The sequence below is a fragment of the Salvia splendens genome, chromosome 4, assembly GCF_004379255.2.
Source record: "Salvia splendens isolate huo1 chromosome 4, SspV2, whole genome shotgun sequence".
In the NCBI taxonomy this organism is placed as follows: Eukaryota; Viridiplantae; Streptophyta; class Magnoliopsida; order Lamiales; family Lamiaceae; genus Salvia; species Salvia splendens.
In genome coordinates, this window is record NC_056035.1 from 3,500,671 (window position 1) to 3,527,630 (window position 26,960).

General features: G+C 38.2%; 5 protein-coding genes across 5 annotated transcripts; 4 read left to right on the forward strand and 1 right to left on the reverse strand.

The window, feature by feature from the left end:
* Positions 1–5,262: 5,262 nt before the first annotated feature.
* On the forward strand, positions 5,263–6,745 carry LOC121797861 (auxin-responsive protein IAA17-like). Its single transcript, XM_042196618.1, has 5 exons — positions 5,263–5,563; positions 5,672–5,853; positions 5,949–6,060; positions 6,322–6,383; positions 6,491–6,745. Exons 1-5 carry the CDS (start codon positions 5,367–5,369, stop codon positions 6,529–6,531), a joined length of 594 nt encoding a protein of 197 aa, XP_042052552.1. The 5' UTR covers positions 5,263–5,366; the 3' UTR covers positions 6,532–6,745.
* Positions 6,746–7,731: 986 nt separating this feature from the next.
* LOC121798719 (protein CDI-like) lies at positions 7,732–9,014 on the forward strand. The gene is made up of 2 exons (XM_042197859.1): positions 7,732–7,954; positions 8,032–9,014. Exon 2 carries the CDS (start codon positions 8,049–8,051, stop codon positions 8,844–8,846), a length of 798 nt encoding a protein of 265 aa, XP_042053793.1. The 5' UTR covers positions 7,732–7,954; positions 8,032–8,048; the 3' UTR covers positions 8,847–9,014.
* A 2,885-nt stretch (positions 9,015–11,899) lies between these two features.
* On the forward strand, positions 11,900–15,454 carry LOC121800265 (aromatic aminotransferase ISS1-like; the record flags this gene model as incomplete). The annotated part of the gene is made up of 9 exons (XM_042199838.1): positions 11,900–12,064; positions 12,253–12,300; positions 13,001–13,129; positions 13,315–13,371; positions 13,825–13,984; positions 14,355–14,461; positions 14,587–14,645; positions 14,979–15,087; positions 15,195–15,454. Coding segments are annotated over 9 exons (957 nt in total), but the record flags the coding sequence as incomplete, so codon positions are not given.
* Positions 15,455–16,083: 629 nt separating this feature from the next.
* On the forward strand, positions 16,084–17,646 carry LOC121797929 (probable 2-oxoglutarate-dependent dioxygenase AOP1). The gene is made up of 3 exons (XM_042196712.1): positions 16,084–16,497; positions 16,927–17,236; positions 17,323–17,646. The coding sequence occupies exons 1-3, from the start codon at positions 16,115–16,117 to the stop codon at positions 17,560–17,562; spliced, it is 933 nt and encodes a 310-aa protein (XP_042052646.1). The 5' UTR covers positions 16,084–16,114; the 3' UTR covers positions 17,563–17,646.
* A 140-nt stretch (positions 17,647–17,786) lies between these two features.
* Positions 17,787–19,713, reverse strand: LOC121797928 (molybdate transporter 2-like). The gene is made up of 2 exons (XM_042196711.1): positions 19,145–19,713; positions 17,787–18,876 (listed from the first exon to the last, which is right to left on the reverse strand). The coding sequence occupies exons 1-2, from the start codon at positions 19,592–19,594 to the stop codon at positions 17,935–17,937; spliced, it is 1,392 nt and encodes a 463-aa protein (XP_042052645.1). The 5' UTR covers positions 19,595–19,713; the 3' UTR covers positions 17,787–17,934.
* Between the last annotated feature and the right edge of the window lie 7,247 nt (positions 19,714–26,960).

Below are 26,960 nucleotides of genomic sequence, written 5' to 3' on the forward strand. Positions count from 1 at the left end.
CCATATACCATAAAATGATAATTAGTACTCCTATTTTGACAAGATATTAATTAATATGAAATCCAATTTTATAAGATTTTGGTATTCAGTGACGGACCTATTTCTTAAGCCTTACCGACCGTTTATATTATTTTTTATGAAATCATCAAATTCCCAATTTTTGAGTAAATGAATGAACAAACGGTCCCTATCAACCAATGAATGGTATAAAAAATGAGTTTACAAATTTCAAAATCAAGATGAAGCTATTAAGAGGGGTAATTTTTTCTTTTCTTTTTTTGTTTTTTCATTCTCATAAATTGTCAACATAATTTATCTCCACCAAAAATATATACCAAATATTTTATTAAAATTCATGCATCGTGCGATATGAACTAGTAAAGTGAGACAGGAGGAATTAGATTTAGTGGAACTAAACTACGACTTGCACGTTGCTGGAACAACAAGAAGTTGCAATATTTATTGACTATTTCTTTTATTAATACAACAAAATATTGGTTGCTTTTCTTCCAAAGTATTTTATATTATATTTCATATTTCCTATTTTATCTACACAATCGTGATAAATATTTTAATTCTTTTCGGATACATTTTGAAAGGTGGTGGCAATAATTCTGATGACCGATATCCTTGAATAACGTTATAAAGCACATTAACAAATCGTGCAAATGTAATCAAGTACACAAAAAAACCTTTCAATTGTAATGATTTCCCATGTCCAACCAATTTAGGAAATAGAACTCAATTATTTTATATGCTTAATTCATGAACACAGCCGAATATTCTATTCAAAGATTGAATTATTTTGTGACATGATAATTATGATAGGTTATTTCAATCGATTCGCGAATATGCGAATATCTAGATTTCACTAGTCAATGGTTAAATTTTGACACTTGCTGAATCCCTATATGAGACTTGAAAATACAAAGAAAATATGATTTTATGTACAATGTCAAAATATTAAAAAAAAAAAAGTCTTGACATATAGGAAAAACTGCTCCTCCCCTTCCTTTAATAACAAAATTAGACTTATTGACTAGTGGATAAAGTATTAATCACACGAGTATATCCTAACAATTTAATAAAATACATGATCATTAATGCGGGACGAGCCAACTAGTCCGAGTTAAGAATGCTCTTAACTTGGAGTGACGGTTAAGAGCATCCACAACGGCAAATAACTCTTTACCGGCCAAGTGTCGGTGGCAGAGAGAGAAAATATAGGTGGTCTTGAAATTGAGAGTTGATTAGCCGACAAACCAACAGGTTCACATGCGGAACCGGGCCCACTATTGAATGCCTATTGGGTTTTGTACATTTTTTCTTGTTGACTTGTATCAGTTTTGTCCAGACAAGTGGGCCCCCATTTCCGCCTTATTATTTTCAGTTTTCACCTTGCCTTTGCTCAAACCAGCACGGCCCCCGTGTTTCTCTGCATCTGCGCTTCTCTCCGTGCACCTAATTACATTTTATGATTAAAAAATGAAAAATTTATAAACAAATTATTTATACATGATCACAATATTATGCACATTCCATATATTATATATATGTCCATATATTTTAATTAAATGCATATATTAATTAATTTTTTTAAATAAACTAATTTGTGGTAGTACAAAATTTGGTCATACAGATTTATTGTTCTTCATTTCCGCATATTTAGACATATATAGTTGTAAAGATTTTTTTCATTTAAGTTGTTCTGCTACTGAATTTCAAAATGTAGTAAAATAGAGGTTCTTTCCATTTTGGAGTACTATAATATTGACTAATTCAATATGTTTATTTTTCTTTTTCGTTTTTATAATTTATCTTAATTATGATGCCATCTTTGTATATTTAGATAAAATTCATATCTTCTCTCTACTCATTAAACTATTTTCTTTTATCTTGAATGGGAGGAGGGAGTACTATATATTAGATGAGTTGTGGATTCAAATTTACTCAAATTATGAAATTATCTGCATAAACATTTTTTTAAAGAAAATCCATGATCTAATACTAATATGCTTTTGGGCTGATATAGAAAACATAAATCAGAATCAAACACGATCTTTGATACGCCAGTTCAAATTCCGATTGTATGGGTAATTTTTATTTCACTTTCTTCAGTTTTATAATCAATAAATTAGATGAGAGATATGGAAATCTCCAGAGGGTTGAATCCAAGTAAGATGAAGATTAAGTAGTTCTCCAAAAAAAAAAAGCAATAACAAATTAAATGAGATTTAATGTCTTTTTATCGGAAAGGATTTCCCGTTGAGATTTATATTTTCTGTTTCTTGCCCAACATTATCACTTAGGAAAACCACAAAACACAACCAATATAATTTTGTGTTAAGTTGAACCTAATCACCTTTAACTATATAAAGCTACTCTAATTTATAAAAGGCATATATTTTGACCTAGGATAGTATTTCGGACATTTAGATTCGTGTTTTGAAAATAGAATCTGAAATATCCTTAAAAATAAATAATAAATATTACTATGAAATTTAAAAGTCATGTTACGATAGAATCAAACTCGAGACTTGTATTTGAATAATAACTACTCTATTACTGTGTTAACATGCACGCAATAATGTATGTACTTGATTTGTTAATATATTGTGTATAAAGACCGCACTACAAAAAACTTATCTTTATTAATGATATAAAAATTGAGACGCTACCGTTTCAAAAAATAACAATAATTTAGGACGCAAAAGCAAGTGTCCCTAAATTAAAGACAAATTGATTTAATCTTTTGATTTTTAGGACACTTTCATTTGCTTTCTCTAATTTAAGGTGGGACACTAATATAAAAACGCTTTTAGAAGTATTGGTGGTATATTTAGAAACACAAATTAGCGTCCTTAATTACATGATACATATTTTTAACAATTTTTTTTGTTGTAAATGGGCCACTCTTCCCTTAAAAGGCCTTATAGGAGGGGTTATCCACACTTATATAGAGGAGCTAGGACCATCACCAAGTCGATGAAGGACAAGAATTAATAGTTTTAACACGTCCCCTCACGTGTGGGCCTGAATGACACATCGGAATTCCATCACGTGGATAGGCAAGAGAAGAGATAAAAAGATAAATCCAACATCGACTTGAGCCCGCTCTGATACCATATTAGAAAATGAGCCACTAACCCCTTAAAATGCCTTATAATGGGGAAGGTTATCCATACTTATATAGAGGAGTCAAGATAATCACCAAGTCGATGTGAGACAAGATTTAAAAGTTTTAACATGCCCCCTCACGTGTAGGCCGGAATGACACATCGGACTTCCATCACGTGGGTAGGCAAGAGAAGACATAAAGAGATAAAATCCATCATCGACTTGGGCCCACTTTGATACCATATTAGAAACGAGCCACTCACCCCTTAAAAGGCCTTATAAGGGGGACGGTTATCCACCCTTATATAGAGGAGTTAGGACCATCACCAAGTCGATGTGGGACAAGAATTAAGAGTTTTAACAGTATCGGGAGAAAATTTGTGGCCAATGCCTTAAAGCAATAAAATATTACTCCCACCGTTCCATAGTAGAGTCATTTTGTCATTTTGGTACGTTCCATAATAATAGTGTCATTTCCATTTTTAGTAAAAGTCAACACATTTTTCCACACCTACTCCTACTTTACTCTCTCTTACTTTTTTTCTATCTTCATCTCTCTACCTTTTTCATTTTCCACTTTATTCTCTTTTTACATAACTCACTTAACACAATGTTTCTTAATCTCCGTGCCGAAAAGAAACATCTTCGTTACTATGGAATTTGTACTAGAATTGAGCCAAATACAATTATTTAGAACTTGTATGGAATTGACAACAAATTTAGTGACCCATCCTGCCAAACTAGTCGCGTCATGTTACATCAATATTACATTTTTGAACTCCATGTTAGCCTTTACGGCATAATGTATACATATGCATATTTTGTATCATTCGTACGTCACATATACGTATCCTACACACATTGTAAAAACTTTATTTTATTATAAAAACTAACAGCAAAGTCATTTTATTTTTTGTAAAATTGATCGAACTGGGAAAATATACAATAGATGCATATTCATGGTGAATGAGTACAACACCATGGTTGGAGTCCGGTAAAAGGCGAGTATTTTTAATTAAAAAAAAACTAAAGCAATGACTGTATACGTACAATGCAATATTTTTCATTTTAGTACAACGAACTGTTTACATATAAAATTATAAATAACAGTACTACTAATATTTTGAATAATATAATCACCAACATAATATATATCTCCATCCCAATACTTTTTTATACTCTCTTCGCCCCTTAAAATTAGCTCATTCTATATTTGGTACTCCCTTCATTCCAACTAAATTGAGTTATATTTCTTTTTGCGATATCCTAACTGAATTGACTCATTGTCTTTTTTGACAAAAAAATTAAACATGTAAACTATTTTACTATATTCTATCACCTACTTTACTCTATCTTTATCTTTTCTAGCTACTTTATTCATTTCTCATGCTTTTCAATCCAAATTCGTAATTACTGTGCCCAAAAGTTGACTCAACTTAGTTGGGATGAAGTGAGTATGTTTTTCTCTCTAATGGGATGGACTCCATTCTTCACTAATAATAATCTAATTGTTTTTCCTTTTCTATCTCTTATGCGTTACCAAACTTGCATTAAAACTTGTGTTGTTCCCAAATTTCTTATTTTTATGACTAAAATACACTTTTATTTATATTTTTATCATTCCACTCGGTTTTAAGTACTCCTTTCGTTCTACTTAAAATGTCCATATTCTTAAGTTACACGAAATTTTAGAAAGAATTGTTAGGTAGAGTAAATATAGAAAAAAAGTAATTAAATATTTTAATAAGAAAAGAAAAAGGAATGATTTTTTTGCTAAATATAGAAAATAAGTATTTTGAGTGGAATAAATTAAAATAGAAAAGTGAATATTTTAAGGAAGATGGAGGGAGTACAAATCACACACACATCCATTGCATTTAAAAGTTTTAGCTGGACCAGCTAGCTACAGAAGAAAGAGGCCCCTGCTTATTACTCATGAAAAAAAAGACAAAATCGTACCCCAGTGGGCCCACATGTCGGAAAGCACTCAAAATCACAAAACACGCACACCCACACGCTTACCATCACAACAAATCGACTTGGAAATCATAATCCCCCATCATCGGACACGCGTCGATCAGCCACTGGTCCGTCGTCCACCCACACGCTGACGTCTTGTTTCCTCCTCTCTATATCAACCAAAAACCCAAACCCAAAACCAAAACCCAAAATCAAAAAATCACACGCAAAAAAGGTTCAATCCAAAACAGTCAAAATCTTCTCCTCCTGCAATTAATCTTTACTTTGAAATGTCAACCGAAATCCGAAGCATTTTGTCGGAAATGGAATTCTCCGGCTGCCTTAAAACCGATCTTACGCTCGGCCTACCCGGTGGCGCGCCGCCCAAGCCCGGATCCAAGCGCGGGTTTAGCGATATGGTGGACTTGAAACTCGGTGCAAGCTGCGATCACGACGAAGTTAGCGTCTCGACACCCCCTCCGACCAAGTGAGTAATTGTTGTTACGGACTCTGATAAGACAACTGGTGTGAGATTTATAGACTAAATATATTATATTTCTTGATTAATAATGTAAAATATGTTGTTGATTTGTAGGGCGCAAGTTGTGGGGTGGCCGCCGGTGAGATCTTACCGAAAAAATATGATGAAGAGCTGCAAATATGTGAAAGTGGCTGTTGATGGAGCTCCATATTTGAGAAAAGTTGATCTTGAAATGTATTCTAGTTATCAACAACTCTTGGCTGCTTTGGAGGACATGTTTACATGCTTAACCATTTGTAAGTACATAAAATTAATTTTGTTTTGTTTATTTTCTTTTTTTGTTTTATTTCTTTTTACTAAATGTTGAAAATATATATTTTGTTGATTTTAGGTAATGTGATGAATGAGAGGAAGATCATGGATACTGCAAATGGGATAGAATATGTGCCTACTTATGAGGATAGAGATGGAGATTGGATGTTGGTTGGAGATGTGCCTTGGAAGTAAGTTTTCAATTTTATTTTGTTATGATATTAAATTTTTATTTCAGGCTAACAAGATATAGCATGAGGTTGTTCAATTTGTGGTCTATTTAACCAGCTTCCTAATTTGTCAGCTGAAAACATAGTTATAAAATCTATGCACTATCTTAATTTGCCATATCAAATCAAGCAAACCAAACAAGCCCTTAAGATCTGATTTTACTGATACTAAACTAATTGTTTTTATAATTTTATTAATATATATTTCTCGGTTTGGTGCAGTATGTTTGTTGAGACATGTAAGAGAGTGAGATTGATGAAGAGTTCAGAGGCTATTGGATTATGTAAGAGAATCATCCTTGATTAAATAAATTCAATTTTAGCACAATATATGCATGTTTGTAGTATATTGTAATTTATGTAATTAATTTTTTTCTTTGTTTTTTGGCAGCTCCTAAAACAGCTTCAAATGGGTTAAGCATGAATCGATGAAGAAGGATTTGGCGACACGGCAATGGGATCTCTTGGTTTAGAGTTTCTTGTGCATATAGAGGCGTTTCTTTCTTGTTCTAGATCTCAGGAATTTAATTAAATGCAACAAACTTTTTATGTATTATTATAGATTTTAGTGATTTAGTTTCACTTTTGTAACTTTGAAATATACACTACTTATTCCAATAATTTGTTGCTTATATTTATAAACAAATGCTGAATCTCATATAGTTGTATTTTTTAAAGTATCGCAATCGTTTATCATAAATGCATACATTATGTCTCAGCCAAAATATTGTTGGATCTCAATGTTTTACATTATGAAAATAGTGGTACATAATGTGTTAGTTTTGATCTATTCAATCAAGTGATTATTTTGACCTCATGTATCTGATATTCAGATCTATCCATAATTTCTGCTAAGTAATTAAACGACATTGTTTGTTGAGCTTAATGGAGTAGTAGTAAGTTGATGGTCTCTCTCTTCTAGAATTATGTATTTAAATTTAATCTAGTTATCAACAGCTCTTGGCTGCATTTTAGGACTAGTTTTATGCTTGACTTAATTATTTATGAAAATTTCATTTTTAGCAGTATTCATTTACTAAAGTAAAAACTTCAAAATTTATATCCCTTATATATTTAAGAATAATAAATTCTAATAATTAATTTCAAAATTAAATGTGAGAAATAACACTAATTAAAAATAGATAATTATATTAATAGTTAGTACATAACTAAACTAAAATACGAAAAATTAAAATTGAATGGAAAAAACTGAAAATTTTGATAATGGATCACCAAAGTGGAAAAAGAAAAAGTTGTAGTGGATTAGTTGGATCATGAGCTCTATAACTGTCCAGCTATCCTCTAGCTTAACTTATATTGGGCCTCCAGTCCACATTTCATGGGCCATTAGGCTGGTCTCTCAGTTATTAAAAGACAATTCGAATATTATGGTTAAGGTAGTAAAATCATATATTATTATTATTATTATTATTATTTTAAACAATGGGCTATAGTAATAGTGTAATACTAAATATAAGAGTGCTGAGTTTAGAACTACTCCGTATTAAATAGTGGAACTATAATCTCAATTTTTATAGATATTCTTATACAGTTACACTTCGTCGCCACTAATATTATCATTCGCCAATTTATTGCTTAAACATAACTTAAATTTAAGGGTAAAAAATAATAATAGTAAAAAATTTAAAACAAATGCCAAAAATCTACTAGATTCTCTTAATCGCTTTCGGCCACCGACGCATCTGCGGTGAGTATATATTTCGTCTCTCTAAATCTGCGACCCAAATTGAAACTACAAAAACTGCATTTTTTTGAAAAAAAATCCAATCTTGACGCTTTTCTTTGCTCTACACGGCTCCATTTTCGCCAATCCCAGATCTGCTCTGCTAGCCAGGTAATCTCTCTACGACGAATTCCACAATTCTTCTCATTTCCTTCGAATTCATTTTCTAGGTTTTATTCCATTGGCAGCTCGCAGCCGAGAAATTATGCCCAATTCCGTAGCAGAACCGCACCACCAAAACGGCGTCGCGGATCCAAAATCGAGCAACGGCAATGCCAGCGGTAAGCCATTCAAGATCTTCATCGGCTACGATCCGCGCGAGGATCTCGCCTACGAAGTCTGCCGCTACTCTCTATTGAAAAGATCTTCAATCCCGCTCGAAATCCACCCGATCAAGCAGTCCGAATTGCGCGAGAAGGGGGTTTATTGGCGTGAAAGGGGGAAATTAGAGAGCACGGAGTTCTCATTCTCCCGTTTCCTCACCCCATTCCTCGCCAATTTCGATGGCTGGGCGTTTTTCGTGGATTGCGATTTCCTATACCTAGCCGATATCAGCGAATTGTTCCGATTGATCGATGAGAAATACGCGATCATGTGCGTTCAGCACGATTACGCCCCTAAAGAGACCACGAAGATGGATGGGGCCGTGCAGACTGTTTATCCGAGGAAGAACTGGTCTTCGATGGTGGTCTACAACTGCGGCCACCCAAAGAATCGCGTGCTAACGCCTGAGGTCGTGAACAAGGAGACGGGGGCGTACCTGCATAGGTTCCAATGGCTTGAAGATGATGACATTGGTGAGGTTCCTTTTGTGTGGAACTTCCTTGTGGGGCACAATAGGGCTGTGGAGGGTGATCCGAGCACCTATCCGAAGGCGATACATTACACGCTTGGGGGGCCGTGGTTTGAGCAGTGGAAGGATTGTGAGTTTGGTGAGCTCTGGTTGAAGGAGTTGGAGGAGATGAGGAAGGATGAGGAGGTGAGGAAGGATGAGGTGTTGTAGTCTTTCGACAATGTAGCTTCGTGGAGGAGGGGGATTCGGATCGTTGGCATTCGTTGCGGGAGGATTCTTTTGCTGGGATTGGAGTTATGTGTTTGTTGGTTTATACTATGTGATTTTAGGTGTAGGGATTTGAATGTTGTTTGGTTGTGTGAGGATTATATTTTTTGTGATGGTTATTGTTTGGTGAAGGGGGATTAGAGCATCCACAACCGTGCTCTTGCCAGCGAGCACGGTTGTGGGCCCGGCGCCACTATTCCTGCCCTATCTGACAAGAGCACAACACCCACATCTGTGCTCTTCCGCAAGGACGAGCACAATTCAATTTAAAATTCAATTAAACAAAAACATTTCCATAATATTAAAATTCATTAAAAAACCACAATAAATATTACAAATAAAATAAAAAAGACATAATTAAAATCCTAATAATTAAAAATTACATAATTAAAATACTAAAAATTACATAATTAAAATACTAAAAATTAAAAATTACATAATTAAACTCCTAAAAATTAAAAATTATGGGATATGAGAGAATGAATATGAGAATTGTGTAGTTTGATGTGAATTTTTTGGTGTGAAAGTGGGGTATTTATAGATGAAAGTGTGTATTTTTGGAGGAAAAAAATAAAAAATAAAAAAGTTGTAAAAAACGGACGGACGGACGCCATCGTTGTGCATGCTCTTATGTAGGATGTTTGGTTTAATTCAGATTGAGTTTTGTTGTAGCATGACTGAAGTTGTCCTGCATCGAGCAGCGCCGTGCCAGCGGCGCGAGCGCAGCGGCGGCGGGCCTCGTTCCTGCCAGCGGCGCGGACGGACGGACGCTACCGTTGTGCATGCTCTTATGTAGGATGTTTGGTTTAATTCAGATTGAGTTTTGTTGTAGCATGACTGAAGTTGTCCTGAGCTCTATAATGTTCATTCATCTGTAGAGAAGGATGAGATATGTTTGTTTGGTAGTACTGTGTGAAGTTTAGAGATTGTTAAGGAGTTAAAAAGCTAAAATAATGATTTGATAAAATTTGACCTTGAAAAAAGATTCCTGGAAACCAAAAAAGAGGCTAATATTTACTACCTCATAGTGAAGTAGTTGTAAAATTCTTGATGAGTCAAAATTGATATTCAATTTATTGTGGATTTGTGGTGAGTGATGTTTTTAATGAGGATATACTTACTTAATTGATTTTTCAATTGTTAGTATTCGCAAAAAAAAAATGGAATACGTAATTGATTTTTCAATTTTTAGTATTCGCAAAAAAAAGGAAGATGGATGGTCTGCTGTGGAGTCAATAAATGAGTCAAATTGAATAGCGTGATTGATTTTTCAATTGTTTGTATTTATAAAATGCAAAAAAAGGAAAATGAAATGGGTTGTTGCAAAGTGGTGTTTTTTTAAATATGAAAGGCAAATTGAAAAAACTGGAATAAATAAAAATTAAAAATGGATTGTTGAATAACTCTCGAGCTCGGGATGACTTAGAAGCTATGAGACCTACGCGCTAGCCAACTGCGCCACCACCCCATGTTGATTTCTAACAAACATGTCAATTTATGACTCAGAAGTCTGAAGCATCATGCTATTTGGAGTCCGAAAGAATAAAAAGATTTTGAGAAATAATAACTAAGTTTCAAATAGCAACTCTTTCCGAACCAAGTCTAAAGTTAGAAAGGCTATAACTAAAATTGAGAATCATCTATTAAACCATAGAGATGCTTGCACTTAGAAGAGTTGTAGAAATGCTTATTAATTGATGGAATCATTTGTATAGTCGTTGACTCGTTGGTCTAATGCAAATTAGTTTCTACAAGATCAAATTTCATGTAGCATTTGGTTTGGACATTATTTTAAAAACTTTTACACTTATTTCTATCTTCATAGCGTTGGTACATAAATTTCAAAAACTTCCTCCGAGATTATTTAATTGTATATTTTAATTTATTTTTGCACTATTTAAATTTTGACACTAACATAATGCTCTAGAGGTATGGAAAATTAAGTTTGTGTATTTTGATGAAGTTTTATTCTCCAGGATTCTAACAACTGCAATCTTTGGGAAGAGATAATTTAGCTAACTGATTTTCTCTTATATTGCTACAAAAATAATTTCTGAATTATGATATTGAATTAATTAATTTCCATGATTCTGAATAACTCATTGAAGTATTAACTCTCTTAGTCTCTTACTCCATTTAAAAAAAAATTACATTAGTTAACTTCTATGCTTGCAAGAATAGTTTGTGTACCAAAAAGTGCAACATCGCCTTCATACATAGAGTATCTGCCATCTCCTAAGTCCTTGGCAAATTTAATAAGCATAAAGAAAAAAGGAGGAAAGCCCCACAATATTTGAATACAACTCAAAAATATAATAAACTATTTGTAGCCGACCAACTATATTTAGACATTGAAAATATATTAAATATTTACACTTTAATTGCTACCTCCATGTCACCTTTAATTTTTTTTATCAATAGAACAACAGCAATTAACTAATTGAATCTAATATTAATTAATTCAATTTTGGTATATGCTTTTACTCATCTTTATGATTATTTTTTATCACTTACGTTATCTTAGTAGATTATTCAATTAAAAAGCTATTAGCCATTGAAATACAGTCTTTTGCTCGACCTTTTTGAGGATATTTATTGAACTTATCTCTACCACGCAAAAAAGGTACTCCCTCCGTCCCGCACCACTCGCACTTATTTCCTTTTTGGGCGTCCCAAGTTACTTGCACTCTTTCCATTTCTAGTAAAAAATTTCACCTACAGCCGTCATTTTTGACTTTCCTATACACTCATTCCTTAATCTCCGAGCCGAAAAGGAAATGAGCGAGTAGCCCGGGACGGAGGGAGTAAATAGTAACGGTAGGCGTGAAATTATAATATAGAAAAGCAAACTAATATACGTATACTTTGGCTTTTATACCATTTTTATGCAATCTTATTGACTGAGATCGACAAAAAATTTAATCTTGTAAGGGTAGATGGTGAGAAAACGCCAAAGATTCCATGATCTTCATATGGTGAAATAATTATTTTATCTCTCACTTACATGTGCTTGCATTTTGTGGGTGCCTATAATATATATATATATATATATATATATATATATAGAGAGAGAGAGAGAGAGAGAGCTAGAGAGAGATGGGTTCTTTTATGGGATGCTTGCAAAGAGGGCTTTGCTTACTGAAACCCCTGTTATGGTTGAGGTATTGGATTTTTATCTATAAAGAATGGAATCCCTTTAATTTTCTTAATTAATTTTATAGGCATGTCTATGGTTCTGTATAATTTGTAGCTGTTTTCTTGATTTTTTGATAAATGAGTAGCTTTAATTGTGAAAAGGTGGTTTCTTTACTTCAGATTGCGTAAAAAACTAATGTTTTCATACTTTCAGATGCAGAAGCTGATCCGAGGTGTGAAAGGTTGCGTTTCTCTAGCTCAGGTTTCTTTACTTTTCCCAATATTAAATTTTGCAACTTTTGTTAGATTCCATGTTTTCAATTTATAGCACATATTTTCTGAGTCATCGAGGTTGACAAATTGAGCTGTGTGAAGGGTTAAATGATTTTGTTTTGTTGAACTATGAAGTTTGTGCTGTCTAATTCTTGGGAAAGTGCATTTTCTTGAACATGACATTTCTGTAATTGTTGAAAGCTATTTTAAAGTGATTTTAGGTTGTTCTTTTTGGAACTTTGCTTGAGTTGAGATTTGTTTAATCAATGGTGTTGATTGGGATTAGTTTATGGTTTCTTAAAGTTCTTGATCATATTGGCAGACAAAAGGTCCTGCATCTTGAGATTTGTATCTTGAATATGCCCTTTCTATATAACTACTGCATCTAACTATAGTTTATTGTGATTTATTCACTTGGCTTGTAGCAGTTTTATGTTAAATTATGTGGAAACATGAAAAGGAGGTCTATGGTGCTGATATTGAGATCTTTTTATCGACATAAACTGGGAACTGATTTAGATTCCCTTGCTTTATACTGGTTTGCTTTTCCAATATCATTATTGATTTATCTTAGCACTTTGTTTGGAAACTTAAAGTAAGCACTTGTCTTCTAGTTAGTGAACTTTAATGTGTGTATCTTTGTAGTATATTTTAGCACTCTTATCAATTTAAAATGGTGGTATTTGCAGGGGTTAGTGTACTGGCTACCACCGAAGGAGGCACTAGAGAAAGTGCAAGAACTAGTATGGGAGCCTTCAGTTAGTCGCTATGGTGCCGGTGAAGGCCTCCCTGAGCTCAGAGAGGCCTTATTGAATAAGGTCATATTTGTTGGTTACCTAAAAAATTTCTTCTTTTCTCCTAGCGCTTGTTTTTGCAATGCATCCCTATTCGTGATTGAGGATATTCATAATGTCATTGTTCATTGTTTATGTGCTTGATCCTTCTTATACAACAACCTGGTTATATCTATCATTTTGATTCTAAAGCTAATTATTTGTTGCAGCTATCCAATGAGAACAAGTTGAAGAACTCCTCAGTGATGGTGACTGCTGGGGCAAATCAGTTGAGCTGTTCCCTAGCGACACTTTCTTTGTCGAACAGTATAGAAATGGAGTTCAGCATGACAGATGCTTATAATCTGTGTAACTGGAATGGACATGGCACATGAACAAGCTTCTTATCCTTTTCTCTTCTGTAATGGTATTTTTTTGTGGATCTCGTTAGGGGTAGAAAAAGTTAACCAGATCGATGTTGACCTCATTTAGATGATGTGGTTTTTTTGGAGATTTCTTATTAGCTCATAAGATTCTCACTGTGAGTTTTGATTTGCATACAGATAGATTTTCTGCTCTACAGAACTCATGTAACATTGCTTATTTAAAGTTTGCTCCGATTACTTTTGTGTCATATGCAACAACACAGCACTGGCATACTTAGCCGTTTCAAGCTTACTTCCACCGTTGTGCTTGCATTCATGTTGCATTGTCTTACCACCATCCTCGCCAAAATTTTGCAGGCTTTTGTGAATATTGTTCTTACACTATGTGATGCGCAAGATAGTGTTGTCATGTTCGCCCCATACTACTTCAATTCATACATGTCGTTCCAGATGACTGGAGTGACTGACATTCTGGTGGGCCCTGGTGATCTCAATACGCTTTATCCAGATGCAGGTCAGTGTCTCGAATCTCTCGATGAAAATGCTCGTTTTATGGATGATGGCATTTCCTAGTATTAACTTAGATAATTGCCAGGTAGTCTTGTCTTATTCACTATTTGCTTGTATAATACAATTACAAGGTTTCTACCCTCATGTATGCTAGCTAACCAGTAACAAGACTTCCGAGTCTCAATGCATGTAAAAAACCACATTGTAATTTTATCACTACCTTCTATTTGATTCATCCATTCTCCATATCTGCTTCTGATGCGGTATAGTCGATCTTGTAATGGATGCAACTGATGCACATCTAGATTGTGTTGTATGCTGTTCGGTTTCTATTACATTACTTTTATAAGTACTGAAATGCACTCTGTTTCCAGACTGGTTGGAAGCTACACTTCAGCAAAGAAAACCAACTCCAAAGCTTGTGACTGTTGTAAATCCTGGTAATCCGTCAGGAACCTACATCCCTGCACCTCTTCTCCAGGTTCGTCTCTTCTTGACTCGTTTTCTGTTCCATCTCTTACCTAACCACTGCAAAATTTCCATAAACATTTCTTGCAACAATGTTTGCCTCGACACTTTATTTCTCTGCATTTGCTATCTGAGCAGAGGATTTCAGATATTTGCAAAAAAGCTGGATGCTGGCTTGTGGTTGACAACACTTATGAGTAAGTAAAATTTTCTCATTGAACTTGCAATATTGATACGATTCGATTGATTGCTACTTTACCACTTGGCGGTTTTTAAACCAATTGACCGATGAAAAAATGTATCTTAGGTGCTTTTCTTATAGCAGATTTACATTAGCATCCAATCTAGAGACTGCCTTGATAGATTTTGTAGATGGATTTTATCAGAATAATCGTAAGTTTCTTGATGCCTAGTTTGAAACAACTTTTCCAACTCCCTTGTTTGTGCGGTCAAATCTTGTCTGGTTTTTGCAGCATTTCCATTCCAAATATGGGAGGTTCGACACAATTGATACTTTCATTGCTTTGTAGGTACTTCATGTACGATAGTCGAAAGCATGTGTGCGTTGAGGATGATCACATCGTCAACATATTTTCCTTCTCCAAAGCGTATGGAATGATGGGATGGAGAGTTGGATATGTAAGTTCGCTTTCTTGTAGCGAAACTCTATCAAATTATCATCTTTCGAGCTGTCAGAACTTTCGATTTGCCTTCCTGATATGAAATGATCAACCATGCCCTTGCAGATCGCTTACCCTTCGGAAGTCAAAGGCTTAGCCGAGCAACTCCTCAAGGTCCAAGACAACATTCCCATCTGTGCTTCCGTAATATCCCAACAGCTGGCACTTCGGAAAATGACCGCAAAATAAATAAATATATATAGTTGAGTTCTAGTGTTTGTCTTCAAAGTCAGCCGATTCGTAACAAATTATTCGAATTTAAGTATGCTGATTAGTCAGAATGTTATATTCAATTCTGTTAGTTATTAAATTTATTTTTCATGAAATATCTTCGTGCAAGAATCTGTCTCCGCACAAAAAAAAACGTGTTCAAGTGTCATTAGCGAGCACTATTTTTTTTTTGGTGTTTAGCGTTAATTTTGGTGCTTGCCTATCCGCGTGATTATAAGTTTATGATATACTCCATCCGTCCACAAAAAATAGAGCGCATTTGTCATTTTTGGTTGTCTAAAAAAATAGAGTATATTTAAATAAAGGAAAGTTTTCAACAACTTATCTATTACTTTTTTCCTTCTCCTACTTTACCAATTCCACATTAAAACTCGTGCTATTCACAATGTATCATATTTTTTGTGGACTGAAGGAATAATAATTTCAATTTGACGTTGACTGAGGATAATAGATAGGCTAATATTTTGCTCAACTGTGGCCCAATTTTTCATATTTATATGGACCAGTGTGATTCATGCATGACGTTGATATCAAAAGATAATGGAAATATATATAGCCTAAAAAAAGACAGCCTAAAGTAATAAACTTAAATCATGTAGACTCATCTTCACAAAAATATGAATAATAATAATAATAATAATCAAAACCTTATGATTTTTTATTTTTATTTTTGTTATAAATACCACACACCTACTTGCAATGTAATGAAACAAAAACTAAAAATCACACATACAAGGGGATTAGTTTCAAGAAATATGGATTCATATGAAGAACCTAAGATCCCCATCTTCGAATTCACCGAAGCGAGCTCGACTCTTGGGTCGAGCTCGTGGAAGTCGACGTCAGATTCAGTGAGACGTGCCTTGGAAACCTACGGGTGTATGGTCGTTTCGATTGAAAAGACTGGACCTGAACAACAACATCTACAAGAGTCCTTGTTTAGTGCGTTGGATGAGGTGTTTTCTCTCCCCGATGAGACAAAAAGGAAATATACTTCTCAACTTGCAGGGTTTGGATATGATGGTAGGTATCCAAAGATACCTCATTTCGAGTATTTTGGAATTGAAGATGAAGGAAATTTTCAAAGGCTCAAAAACTTCACCACCCTCATGTGGCCTCATGGCAATGATAAATTCTGGTAATTACTTGTTAAATCTCTCTCTCTCTCTCTCATACACACACACACTTGAAAATTGGCTAATGTTAGTGTTTAAACTATATTAACAAAGAACTGCAAAAATGGTCCTGGACCTTATCGTACGCATGTATGCGGTTCTTGAATTTTATAAATATTATTTGTCGTCTCTAGACTTTGATATTTACATTTTTTTTTACCTTTTGCACTTTTTTCCTTTTGTTTTTCGAATTGGAATGCCCCTAAGTAGGCAATTCTAGTTGTTTTTACATGTATTTGAATGATTTAGACAATTAAGAAAAATATGGATTTTTGTGAGTTAATTCTATTTTTAAATTCATTATTCTTGAGCATTCAAAGTAAATAGATTTTCTTTATTTTTCATGAATATTATGCTAAAAAAATCGTTTTCGGTTTCTATTTTTGTTGAAGCAAAACTATATGCTCACACGGTAAAATATTGCTGCAACTGAACAAGACGATCATGAAAATGGTGAGCAGCAGCTACGGCTTAGAAAAACACAGCGATTCGTCGTTTTACATGATCCGACTCATTAAATACAACTCGCCTAACTCGACCGAGTCTAGCACAGGGCTTGGACCTCACAAAGACCAGAATTTCCTCAACGTGCTTTGCTCCAATGAAATCGAGGGTTTGCAGGTCCAAAATCGCCATGGAGAGTGGATGGATTTCGAGCCATCGCCTTCCAAATTTATCGTCTTAGTAGGCGAATCACTCATGGTAAATTCTAAGTTCATCATTTTTTCCCAAATTTTTTACTACTATTTAAATTTGTGATTAAAAATATATATATGTTTGATTATGAGGCATGGAGCAATGGGAGGTTACATAGTCCGACACATAGGGTTATTACAAGGGGATTTAAGGATAGGTATTCTTTTGGAGTGTTTGGGTTTGTTCATGGCCTGGTGGAAGTGCCACAAGAGTTGGTTGATGATCAAAATCCTTTGAGGTTTAAACCTTTCAACAGCATAGATTTCCTTCAATATTGCAAGGATGGTGGGCCCACCATTGACCACGCCATCTACTCATATTGTGGGATTTGAATACTACTCCCTCCCTCCCTCCGTCCCTTGAGCATCACGAGATTTTATGCAATTTTCAGTGGGACGGAGGGAGTACTAGTATTTGTTTGTATTGCTTCTTTTTATGTTCATATGGCTTGTATGTTGGTGGTATTAGGGTTTGTAACTATGTTGCGTTTTATTCTTTGTACGAAGTCATTGTGTACGATATATATAAATTTACAATATACACTGAAACCTCTATATTTACACAATGGTGGTCGATGTTGTGCATTATTTCACTAATTGATACACCTTTGCATGTCTATAGTCACATAACATCACCAAAACTATGCAAACAATAAATTTATGAAAGGCAAGAACATTAAAAATTAGGGTCGGCTCTCTCTCTGTCTACGGAGAAGATAACAATGGTTCATCTCCGGCACTGGAATCCGCCTTCCATCCCCAATCCATCTCACGCAGCTTCAACAGCAAATACAACACAATCCCACATACAAACCCCAGTGCAGCACTCGACCCTGTCATTGACACACCAGCACACACCAACATCACAAACGACTCTTCCTTGGAGTTCATATCCCTCGACGCCATTGCTAGCTCGATTCCAGCAAACAGCAGCAGCACACCGAGAATCCCTACGGGGAACGTGTTCAGGATCCGAACGAAGGAGTTCCCAAGAAGCAGCGCGATCACAAGCTTGCCCAATCCAAGAAACACAACGGATAGGCCACTCCTCCCGCCAAACCTGTACTGCCCTGCTAACCCCCCCGCCCCGTGGCAGACGGGCATTGCCCCGAACCAGCAGCCTACCAAGTTCATCACACCCACACTGATCGAGACCTTGGTGGCGGATACCTCTGTGCCCGGAAACAGATCGCCAGAGAGCTTACAAACTGCAACGACGGAGTTGAGCACTGAGAGGGGGATCTGAGGCACTGCACCTCGGATGAACCCGACTTTGAAATCATCCCACGTGAGGCTCAGCACATGGAACTTAGACGGACCGAGCGTCAAGTCTTGAAAGATTGAAGGGTCACGGATGAAACAGAGTACTACTCCAAGCAAAAAAAGGATCAACGCTGATGGGATTGCTGACAGAATGCGGAGCCTTCTTTGAACCCTTCTTCGATTGATTGGGACTTCGTCGACTGCACTTGCATTGCCACTTCCGTCGCCGGTTGTGAGAGTTAGGAAGAGGAGACCAACTAGGGCAAGAACTAGTCCGTCTAGGCCGAGCCAGGGGCGTGGATCCGAGGTCGAGGTTGAGGTTGTTTTGCTGAAATTTTGATTGTAGCGGATGTAATTGATTGCTGAAAATGCAAATTGAAGTCCCTGCGAAACAAGGTAGAGATGGTGTTTTAGATAAGCTTTCATTAATACAAAGCTCATTGAGACATTTTGTCGAACAACTCGACGGCATATAGATAAGGAAAGTATGGACTTCAGATTCATGCTCCAAGGAAACTAGTTATATAATCATACCAGTTCTAATAAAACGAGAGAGATTACAAATTCGAACTAAAATTTCCTGACTGAAACGGGAAAGAACATGAATTCGAAGCGAGAAATAAAAGAAAAAAAAATTGGGGGAAAATGTTACCTGAGAGAGCTGGACTCCGCGAACGACGGGGAGGGGGAGGTAGCGGTAGAGGACAGACATGAGGCCGGTGACGCCGAGGAAGAGAAGTACGGAGGCGGTGCAGATTCCTGCGGCTGCGATCTGCTCCACCGTCAAATGAGCCGATTCAGTTACGGCGACGGCGGCGATGGATTTCATCGGCTGGACCGGCATCGGGGTGCCGAAGAGGACGCCGGTGGCGATGTTGTAGAAGGCAGTGAAGATGAGGGTGGTGGAGAGGTCGAGATTGACGACGAGCGTCAGCGCGAGGACGATGGGGATGTAGGTTCCGAGGTCGCCAACGGCGCCGCTGAGCTCGGAGAGGAGGGAGGTCTTGAGGCTGAGGGCGGTCGTGACGCGTCGGCGCATCCCGTCGAGGTGGCGGTTGAGGTGCGCGGTGGGGGAGATGGACACCGGCGACTCGTCGGCCATTTTTTATTACTGTGGGTTAAGTTAACCGCCTCTAATTGGCCAGAATATCTATATACTAATAGATGCGTGGGAAAAGAGATTTACAGAATTTTGTGTGCAAAAATGGTACATTCGGTCCCAAAAATGTGTGACTATAATAAAATAATTGGAATTGTTACGATCATGATTAATTAATTCATGACAATGACCCGTACTGAATACCACTACTAAAAACTAAAATTAAAAGGCTCTCCAGCTGATTGAGGGGGTGTATAAAGTGACTGAAAGTTGGCTTTTCAAGCTTAGATATTTTTTCAACGTTTCTACATTTCATAGAGGAAATACATTTGTGCTGTATGAAATTTGAATGCATATGAAAACGTGAGTATTTTCTTTTCTTAAAATTACGACTTAGCCTTCTTCTAATTGGGTTGTGTCGATCGAAGAAGCTTGAGCAATTGTGTGGTTGTTGCTTGAAAAAGAAATTGAAAATTAAGTGTAGGAACTTGAATTGAATATGTTAGTAACTTAGTACTATTACTAAGATACTAATTAAAGCACAATTTATACTAAAATGCAGATACTACTATTTTTTTGGTTGATTTGAGAATGCCCTAAGAGTATCCGCAACGGTGGCGACGGTCGCCACCGCCGTCCGCGCCGCTGGCAAGGCGATGCATCGAGCAGCGCCGCGCCGCGCCGCGAGCAGCTGACGTGGCGGCACGGGATTGGGCAACGGCATAGCCGTTGCCTTCAAAATTTTTTTATTTAAAATAGGTTTTTAATTAAAAACACAGATAAAAAATAAAAAAAAAATTCACTTCCCCAAAAAATTATAACAGTTTATTACCGTTTTTTACACTTTTTTTTAATTATTTTTTTATTTTTTTCCCCCAAAAATACACACTTTCATCTATAAATACCCACACTTTCACACCCAAAAATTCACATCAAACTACACAATTCTCATCTTCATTCTCCAATATCCATTCTCATCTTCATTCTCTCATATCCATTTTCATCTTCATTCTCTCATACCCTAACAATGTCCGGCCAAGGCGATGATAACTCGCCCTCTCACGGTTGGAACCCCCAATGGTTCGGGGGACAACCGTTTCCTAGTCCGGAAACGGAATATTCGGCCCCTCCTCTCACCCAAGATTCGGCCGTTCTGGGTGGCTACCGGCCATACCCAATCGACGACCAAGGTGCCTCCGAAGGGCGATACGGGTGGACACCGGAGCCTAGGTAGACCGCCCCTTCCCAAACTCCGACTCCTCCTACTCGCGCCGGTGTCCGCACACCGTACACTCCGGCGGAGATGGATAAATTGTTCAAGGCGTACTTCGAAATCTCCGAAGATGCGGCGGTTGGCACGAACCAATCCGGCGATCACTTTTGGTGGCGCGTCTCTCGCCGGTACAATGCAAACCGGCCGCCGGGAACGATCGATCTCAGCGCTGCAGTGATGATGTCGACCTTGCTCCGGCCGCTCCCGGCATTCCGCGACTTCTGGAGGAAATAGCCATTGAACTTGCCAATTTCGTCGTTGGCTCGGCCGATGCAGTTGCGCACCATACTCTCGTTGCGCTCGATCGTTCCCGGCTGCCGGTTTGCATTGTACCGCCAAGAGACGCGCCACCAAAAGTGATCGCCGGATTGGTTCGTGCCAACCACCGCATCTTCGGAGATTTCCAAGTACGCCTTGAACAATCTATCCATCTCCGCCGGTGAGTACGGCGTGCGGACACCGGCGCAAGATGGAGGAGTCGGAGTTTGGGAAGGGACGGGAGGCCTAGGCTCCGGTGTCCACCCGTATCGCCCATTGGAGGCACCTTGCTCGTCGACCGGGTATGGCCGGTAGCCACCCAGAACGCCCGAATCTTGGGTGAGAGGAGGGGCTGAATAGTCCGTTTCCGGACTAGGAAACGGTTGTGAACCGAACCATTCGGGTAGGCATGCACAAACCGACCCGGCCCGGCAGTTAACCGGCGGTTCGGAACCGCCGGTTCATGAACCGGAACCGGGCCCGGAACCGGCGGGTTGAACCTGCAGAAGGGTCGCAGGGTCATAAGGGCCGGTTCAGGTTCGGCAATATCTTGAACCGTGAACCGGCGGTTCGGCGGTTCGAACCGCCGGTTCAAAGGGTCGAACGACATAGGGTTCGTAGGGGTTCAAAGTAGGGATTGGTATGAACCGGCGGTTCGCCGGTTTTGGGCGAAAACCGCCGGTTTTGGACGAAAACCGCCGGTTTGAACCGGCGGTTCCGACCGGTTTCCGCCGGTTCCGGAAGCTTTTCAGGCGTAGGGGCTAGGTGAGGTCAGAAACAGGCGGTTTGTGTCGGAAAACCGTGGACCAACCCGCCGGTTTTGTGGAAAAACCGCCGGTTTTGTGGTTGAACCGCCGGTTCAGGCGGTAAACCGGCGGTTCGGCCGAAAATTTGAAAATTTGAAATTTGAATTTTTTTTATTTCTTCCAATTTTACTCCTATAAATACCCCACTTCTCCTTCATATTTCCTTACCCCATTCTTGTGTTAACAAGGATTTCATTCTCAATCTCCATTTCTCTATTCTCTCCTCATTCTCTCTAATTGCGCAAGTTTAATTCTACACTTTCTGCTCACTACTATATTTGTTGTGCTCATAATTTACCACTTCTTTTATACTTTATACATATTTCATTCCAAGTCAATATTACTTTTCATTTATTAATATATTCAATATGTCTTCTTCTCGTGGTGGATCGGGACGTGGTGATCGGGGCAAGGGAATAGCCCAAGATCAAAGCACTACGCGTCCCTCAAAATCTCGACGGCCTAGTCGTCGAGATGTTATGGAAGAGGTTTGCCGATTGGCAGCCGAACGCATGCAAGTAAGTAATGAAAAATTTGTTTTCCAATTCACATGCACAAAATTTCATTAATTTTTTTTTTGCGTTCATACTTTTAACTTCTACGTACATAATATTTGTAGATGGAAGAAGATCATAGGACCGCCATGCTACTTGCTGAAATGCAACAAGGTGGGGGTAGGGGAGGTCGTTCCCAACAAGATGAGGAGTTCGACGTTACTATATCGTCGGACTCGGACAACAACGAGGATAGATCGCATTCTCGTATTCCTTCTAGCACCGGCGGAAATGAGGAGATGCCTCCCCCTGCACCCACTAACACGGCAAAAGCTTTGAAATCGGACATTTTTATCAAACACTACAAGAAGGTGGCGGTGGTGATTCCAAGTTCTCACGATCCGAACTCTCAAGAAGAGACTTCGGACTTTCATGTTTACTGCAACTATTGCGATAAAGTGTACAAATGGTCCGCCGGTGGTGGATATGGCACCCTCCGTCGCCATTTAGTGGCAAAGCATCCGGTAGAATGCGGCACTGCCTCTACCCAAAGCCAACTAAACTTCCAACCCGCCGGCTCGGGTTCGTCAGGTGCGCCTCTATTTAAATATGATAAAAAGAATTTTGATGATACAATGACTAGATGGGCGGCTATGAAGCATATGCCCTTTAATGTTTTTGATGACAAAAGTTTTGAGGTTACTATGCAAAGTGGGTTGAATGTAGCAATCAAAAGAATAGGTCGAATGACCGTGCAACGATCTACCGTTCGGCAGTGCTTGGAGAAAAAGGTAGAATTATCACGTTATTTAGTTAACATGGGCCACAGGGTGAACATTTGCTCAGATGTTTGGACGGATTGTTTTAACCGTCATTCATACATGGGTATTACGGTTCACTTTGTGGACAACAGTTGGACTTTGAACAAGCGTTTAATTGGTTTTAGAGAATTTGAAAGTCCACACACTGCACCCGAAATTGCTTATTTGATTATACAAGTGTTGAATGAGTTTCAGTTATGCAACAAGATATTTTCTATTGGTTTTGATAATGCAACTGCCAACACCGCAAGTATTGCCGATTTGATTGCGGCTTGTACACCGGTAATTGGAGGTAAGTATTTTCATCAAAGATGCATTTGCCATATTTTAAATTTATGTGTACAGGATGCGCTTGAATTATGGCAAAAGCATGTCTCTCCTATTAGAAATGCAGTTAGATTAATCCATCAAAAGCCAGCTATTGGCAAAGCATGGAAGAAATATTGCCATCAAAAGAATGTCAGGTACACGAATTTTACTATGGATGTGTCTCATAGATGGAATTCGACATATGATTGTCTGAATTCTACCTTGACACATAAAGATGCTTTATGTGATTTTTATAGAACTAACCCCTACCGTGATTTATATATTTCGCATAGTTGTTGGGATAACAGTTTGGCTTTATTTAAATTGTTCAAATATTTCAAAAATGCTACTGTTGAATTGTCGGGTGTTTATTATTGCGCTGCTGTTCGTGTTTTGGAGCATTGCATGTACATATCCCTTGGTTTTAAAACTGCAATGAAAAATGCTTCCTCTTCTCCCGAGTTAATGTGCGTTTTGTATTATATGATTGAAAAATGGCTCAAGTATTTCAGTGAGATTCCTAACGTGTTTTTGATTGCAAAGGTATTGGATCCAAAATGGAAATTAGCAGGTACCTCTAGAATTTTAGATTTTTATTATAACAATTTGAGTTCAATTGATCTTGGTCCCCTTCAAGCAATCCAATCGGATACCAGTGACGAATTTGGAGTCGACCTCTCAGAAACCTTTCAAATAAACCTCCCGGACCGGTCAGTTGTGCAACAAAACCTCGAGTATAACTTGCGCTCTCTCTACACCGAATATGAAACCAAGTATAACACCACTGAAGAGAGGTATTTTTGCATATATCGCGTGTGCACAGAAATAGATCACTGCAAGCGCTTGGTCAAGACACCACGCTCCTTAAATCCACTAGAGCACAAGGTCTAGGAACTTAAGAGAACAGAAAGTGCTTGGTCGTTGGACACACATCGACTCCCCTTCAAAAAAAATATAAATCCCTCAACCCGAATACTATGAATTAGTATAGGGAAGTGGGGTCGATCCCACAGAGATGGACTCGCAAAGTAGTGCTCAGAGACTTTGGACAGACAAATGGCTGCTGCCACGCAACAAAAGGGTTGAGAATTTTAAACTAACTCTAGACCTAGGCAGAAAATGTAAATGCTAGACCTAGGACATGTTAAACTTGTAAATTCAGACTTCGACAACAAGGAACATAACCACTTCCTAGACAGTGTAAACAACTACCTAATCTAGCTAAACAGAATATGACTGAAAGTGGGGACCATAATTCCAAAAAATGGCAAGTACGGAAAGAACTGCAGATTAACAAACTCTGACGCTAGCTCGCAGCAAAATGCATCCTCTCAACCAAATTAAACTTGCAGATGAACAAACAGAGCAAAAAGCGAGATTCGAACAGAATATAGAGATTTGGTCGTCGTTATCTTGCTGCAACTCGGAAACACATCAGATCTGCGTACACTAGACGGAATGAAAGAAAAACACGTAAACTAAGCATGAAAATCAGATCGAAACTACTCAGATTCACGTCAGAATACTTGATCCACTCCGGATCCAAGACATCCGAACCCAACAACCAACAAATCCAGCAAATCCAACCAAAATTCCTCCACAATCCAACTCCAATCTCCCAGATCTGACCATTAACCTACAATAACTCAGTAAACAGCTGCGAAACGCATCCAACTCAGACAATTTAAAAACTCCAAAATCTCAATAAGCGAAACGATCAAACCAGAAATCAACACAATCGCCATAACGGAAAATCAAACTTGCATTTAAAGCAGAAACTATTCGGTGAAAACAGCGAACCGAGCTTCGAACAACGAAGCTCGGCAGAGTAAGCAAAATGCGGAAAGCGGAAAATAGATTGTTTCTTCGCTCCTAACAAGAGCGGTGTTACACCATATCGGAAGCTAAGATGAAACCCGAACGTGCGAACTGAGATCTCCTCAAAACTAGTATCAAGTGTGTGTGGGGGAAAGTGAACTAAGCAACAGGCTGTGGTGAGGTCTCCCCCGGGAAGATCCCTCCAGCTTGCATGCTTCTGCCTTTTATAGATGCGGACATAGCCCTTGAGTCTTCGTAGAAATCCCTATTCTACGCTCTCCGCCCACTGTGAACATCATCATCATCAACAACGGCATCCCTCTCAACAGACGCTGCCAGAAAAGGGGTTTCCCCTCAACCCTACTAACAGTAATAGCGGTGTCTTCAATACGCAACAAGAGCACTACCCCCCCCAACAACACTCTCCACCAAATTCAAGCAGAAAAATTCAAGGTTTACTCCCTCTGAAACACCAGTACTCCAAACTTAAACATAGGGATTCCTCTGAGAATCAGAAACTAACCGGGGTTCAATTACGGCCAATTACGTCAGTCCCGCGGCCAGATCTGTCTCTACTTCGCGAATCTCCGCAATGGGTGATCCTGGAGCGTCGGGCACTGCATCGTCCTCCGGCCTGGTGGCGGTTTCTGGGACTGTGTCCTGGGCAGAGGTGGTTTCTTCTGGAATAATGGTAGCAGCCTCCGGCGCGGTTTCTTGTACAGCAGTGGGTGGTGTCTCGACAACCTCCGGTTGTGTCACGGTGGTTGTTGGAACGGCTGGCATGGGTTGTCCCATTGCAAACATCGCGAACGCTTGCATCGCTTTATCGGCCCCTCCGAACTTCTGAAATAGTTCATTCATGAACTCCGCCGCACTCTTCTCGGCGGATCCAGAAGCGCTGCTGGTTCCTTGTTGGTTATCCATGGTATTCTGCAGAAAATTTTGAAAAGAATTTGGGCGAAATTTTCAGATTAGGGTTAGAGAGAGATTGAAATTTGGGGTTTTTGATTTGGGAGAGAGAATATTTGGAGAGAGAATGAGTAATGAAAAAAATAAAAAGGCCAAAACCGATCATAGTGTAGGCATTGGAGAGGACAGTTTCCTTTTGCAGGCGGGTGCAGGTGGTGACGCTAGCGACCGTACGCTTCCCATAAAGTGCTCTTTGAAATCCGGACCGGTGCCAACTCCCTCCAAAACTCTTTTACCCCACAATTCCTTGCTCAAGTAAATTCCTTCTGCCAAAACACACTAAAAGAAAACATCAAACTAAAAAAAACAATATGAAACGCCGAACTCCCCGGGTCTAGGATATGACAGCATCAAAAACATTCCCGATGGGTCTGGTGTTTCGAAAATATTTTTGGAAGAATAAATTTTTTTTTATTTGTTTGGATTTTTCTTGATTTAAAGAAAGCAATTAAATATTTACAAAATTGTTGTAAAGTGTTCTCAAAATTTCCTGGATCAGGGTATGGTCAAACTTTTAATTACTAGACCCAGGAGATATTTTAAAAACACTTCCTTCCTAGACTGGTTAGGTGATATCAAAGAGTGCGCGTAGTGGCACTTCGTCCACTACACACAACTCTG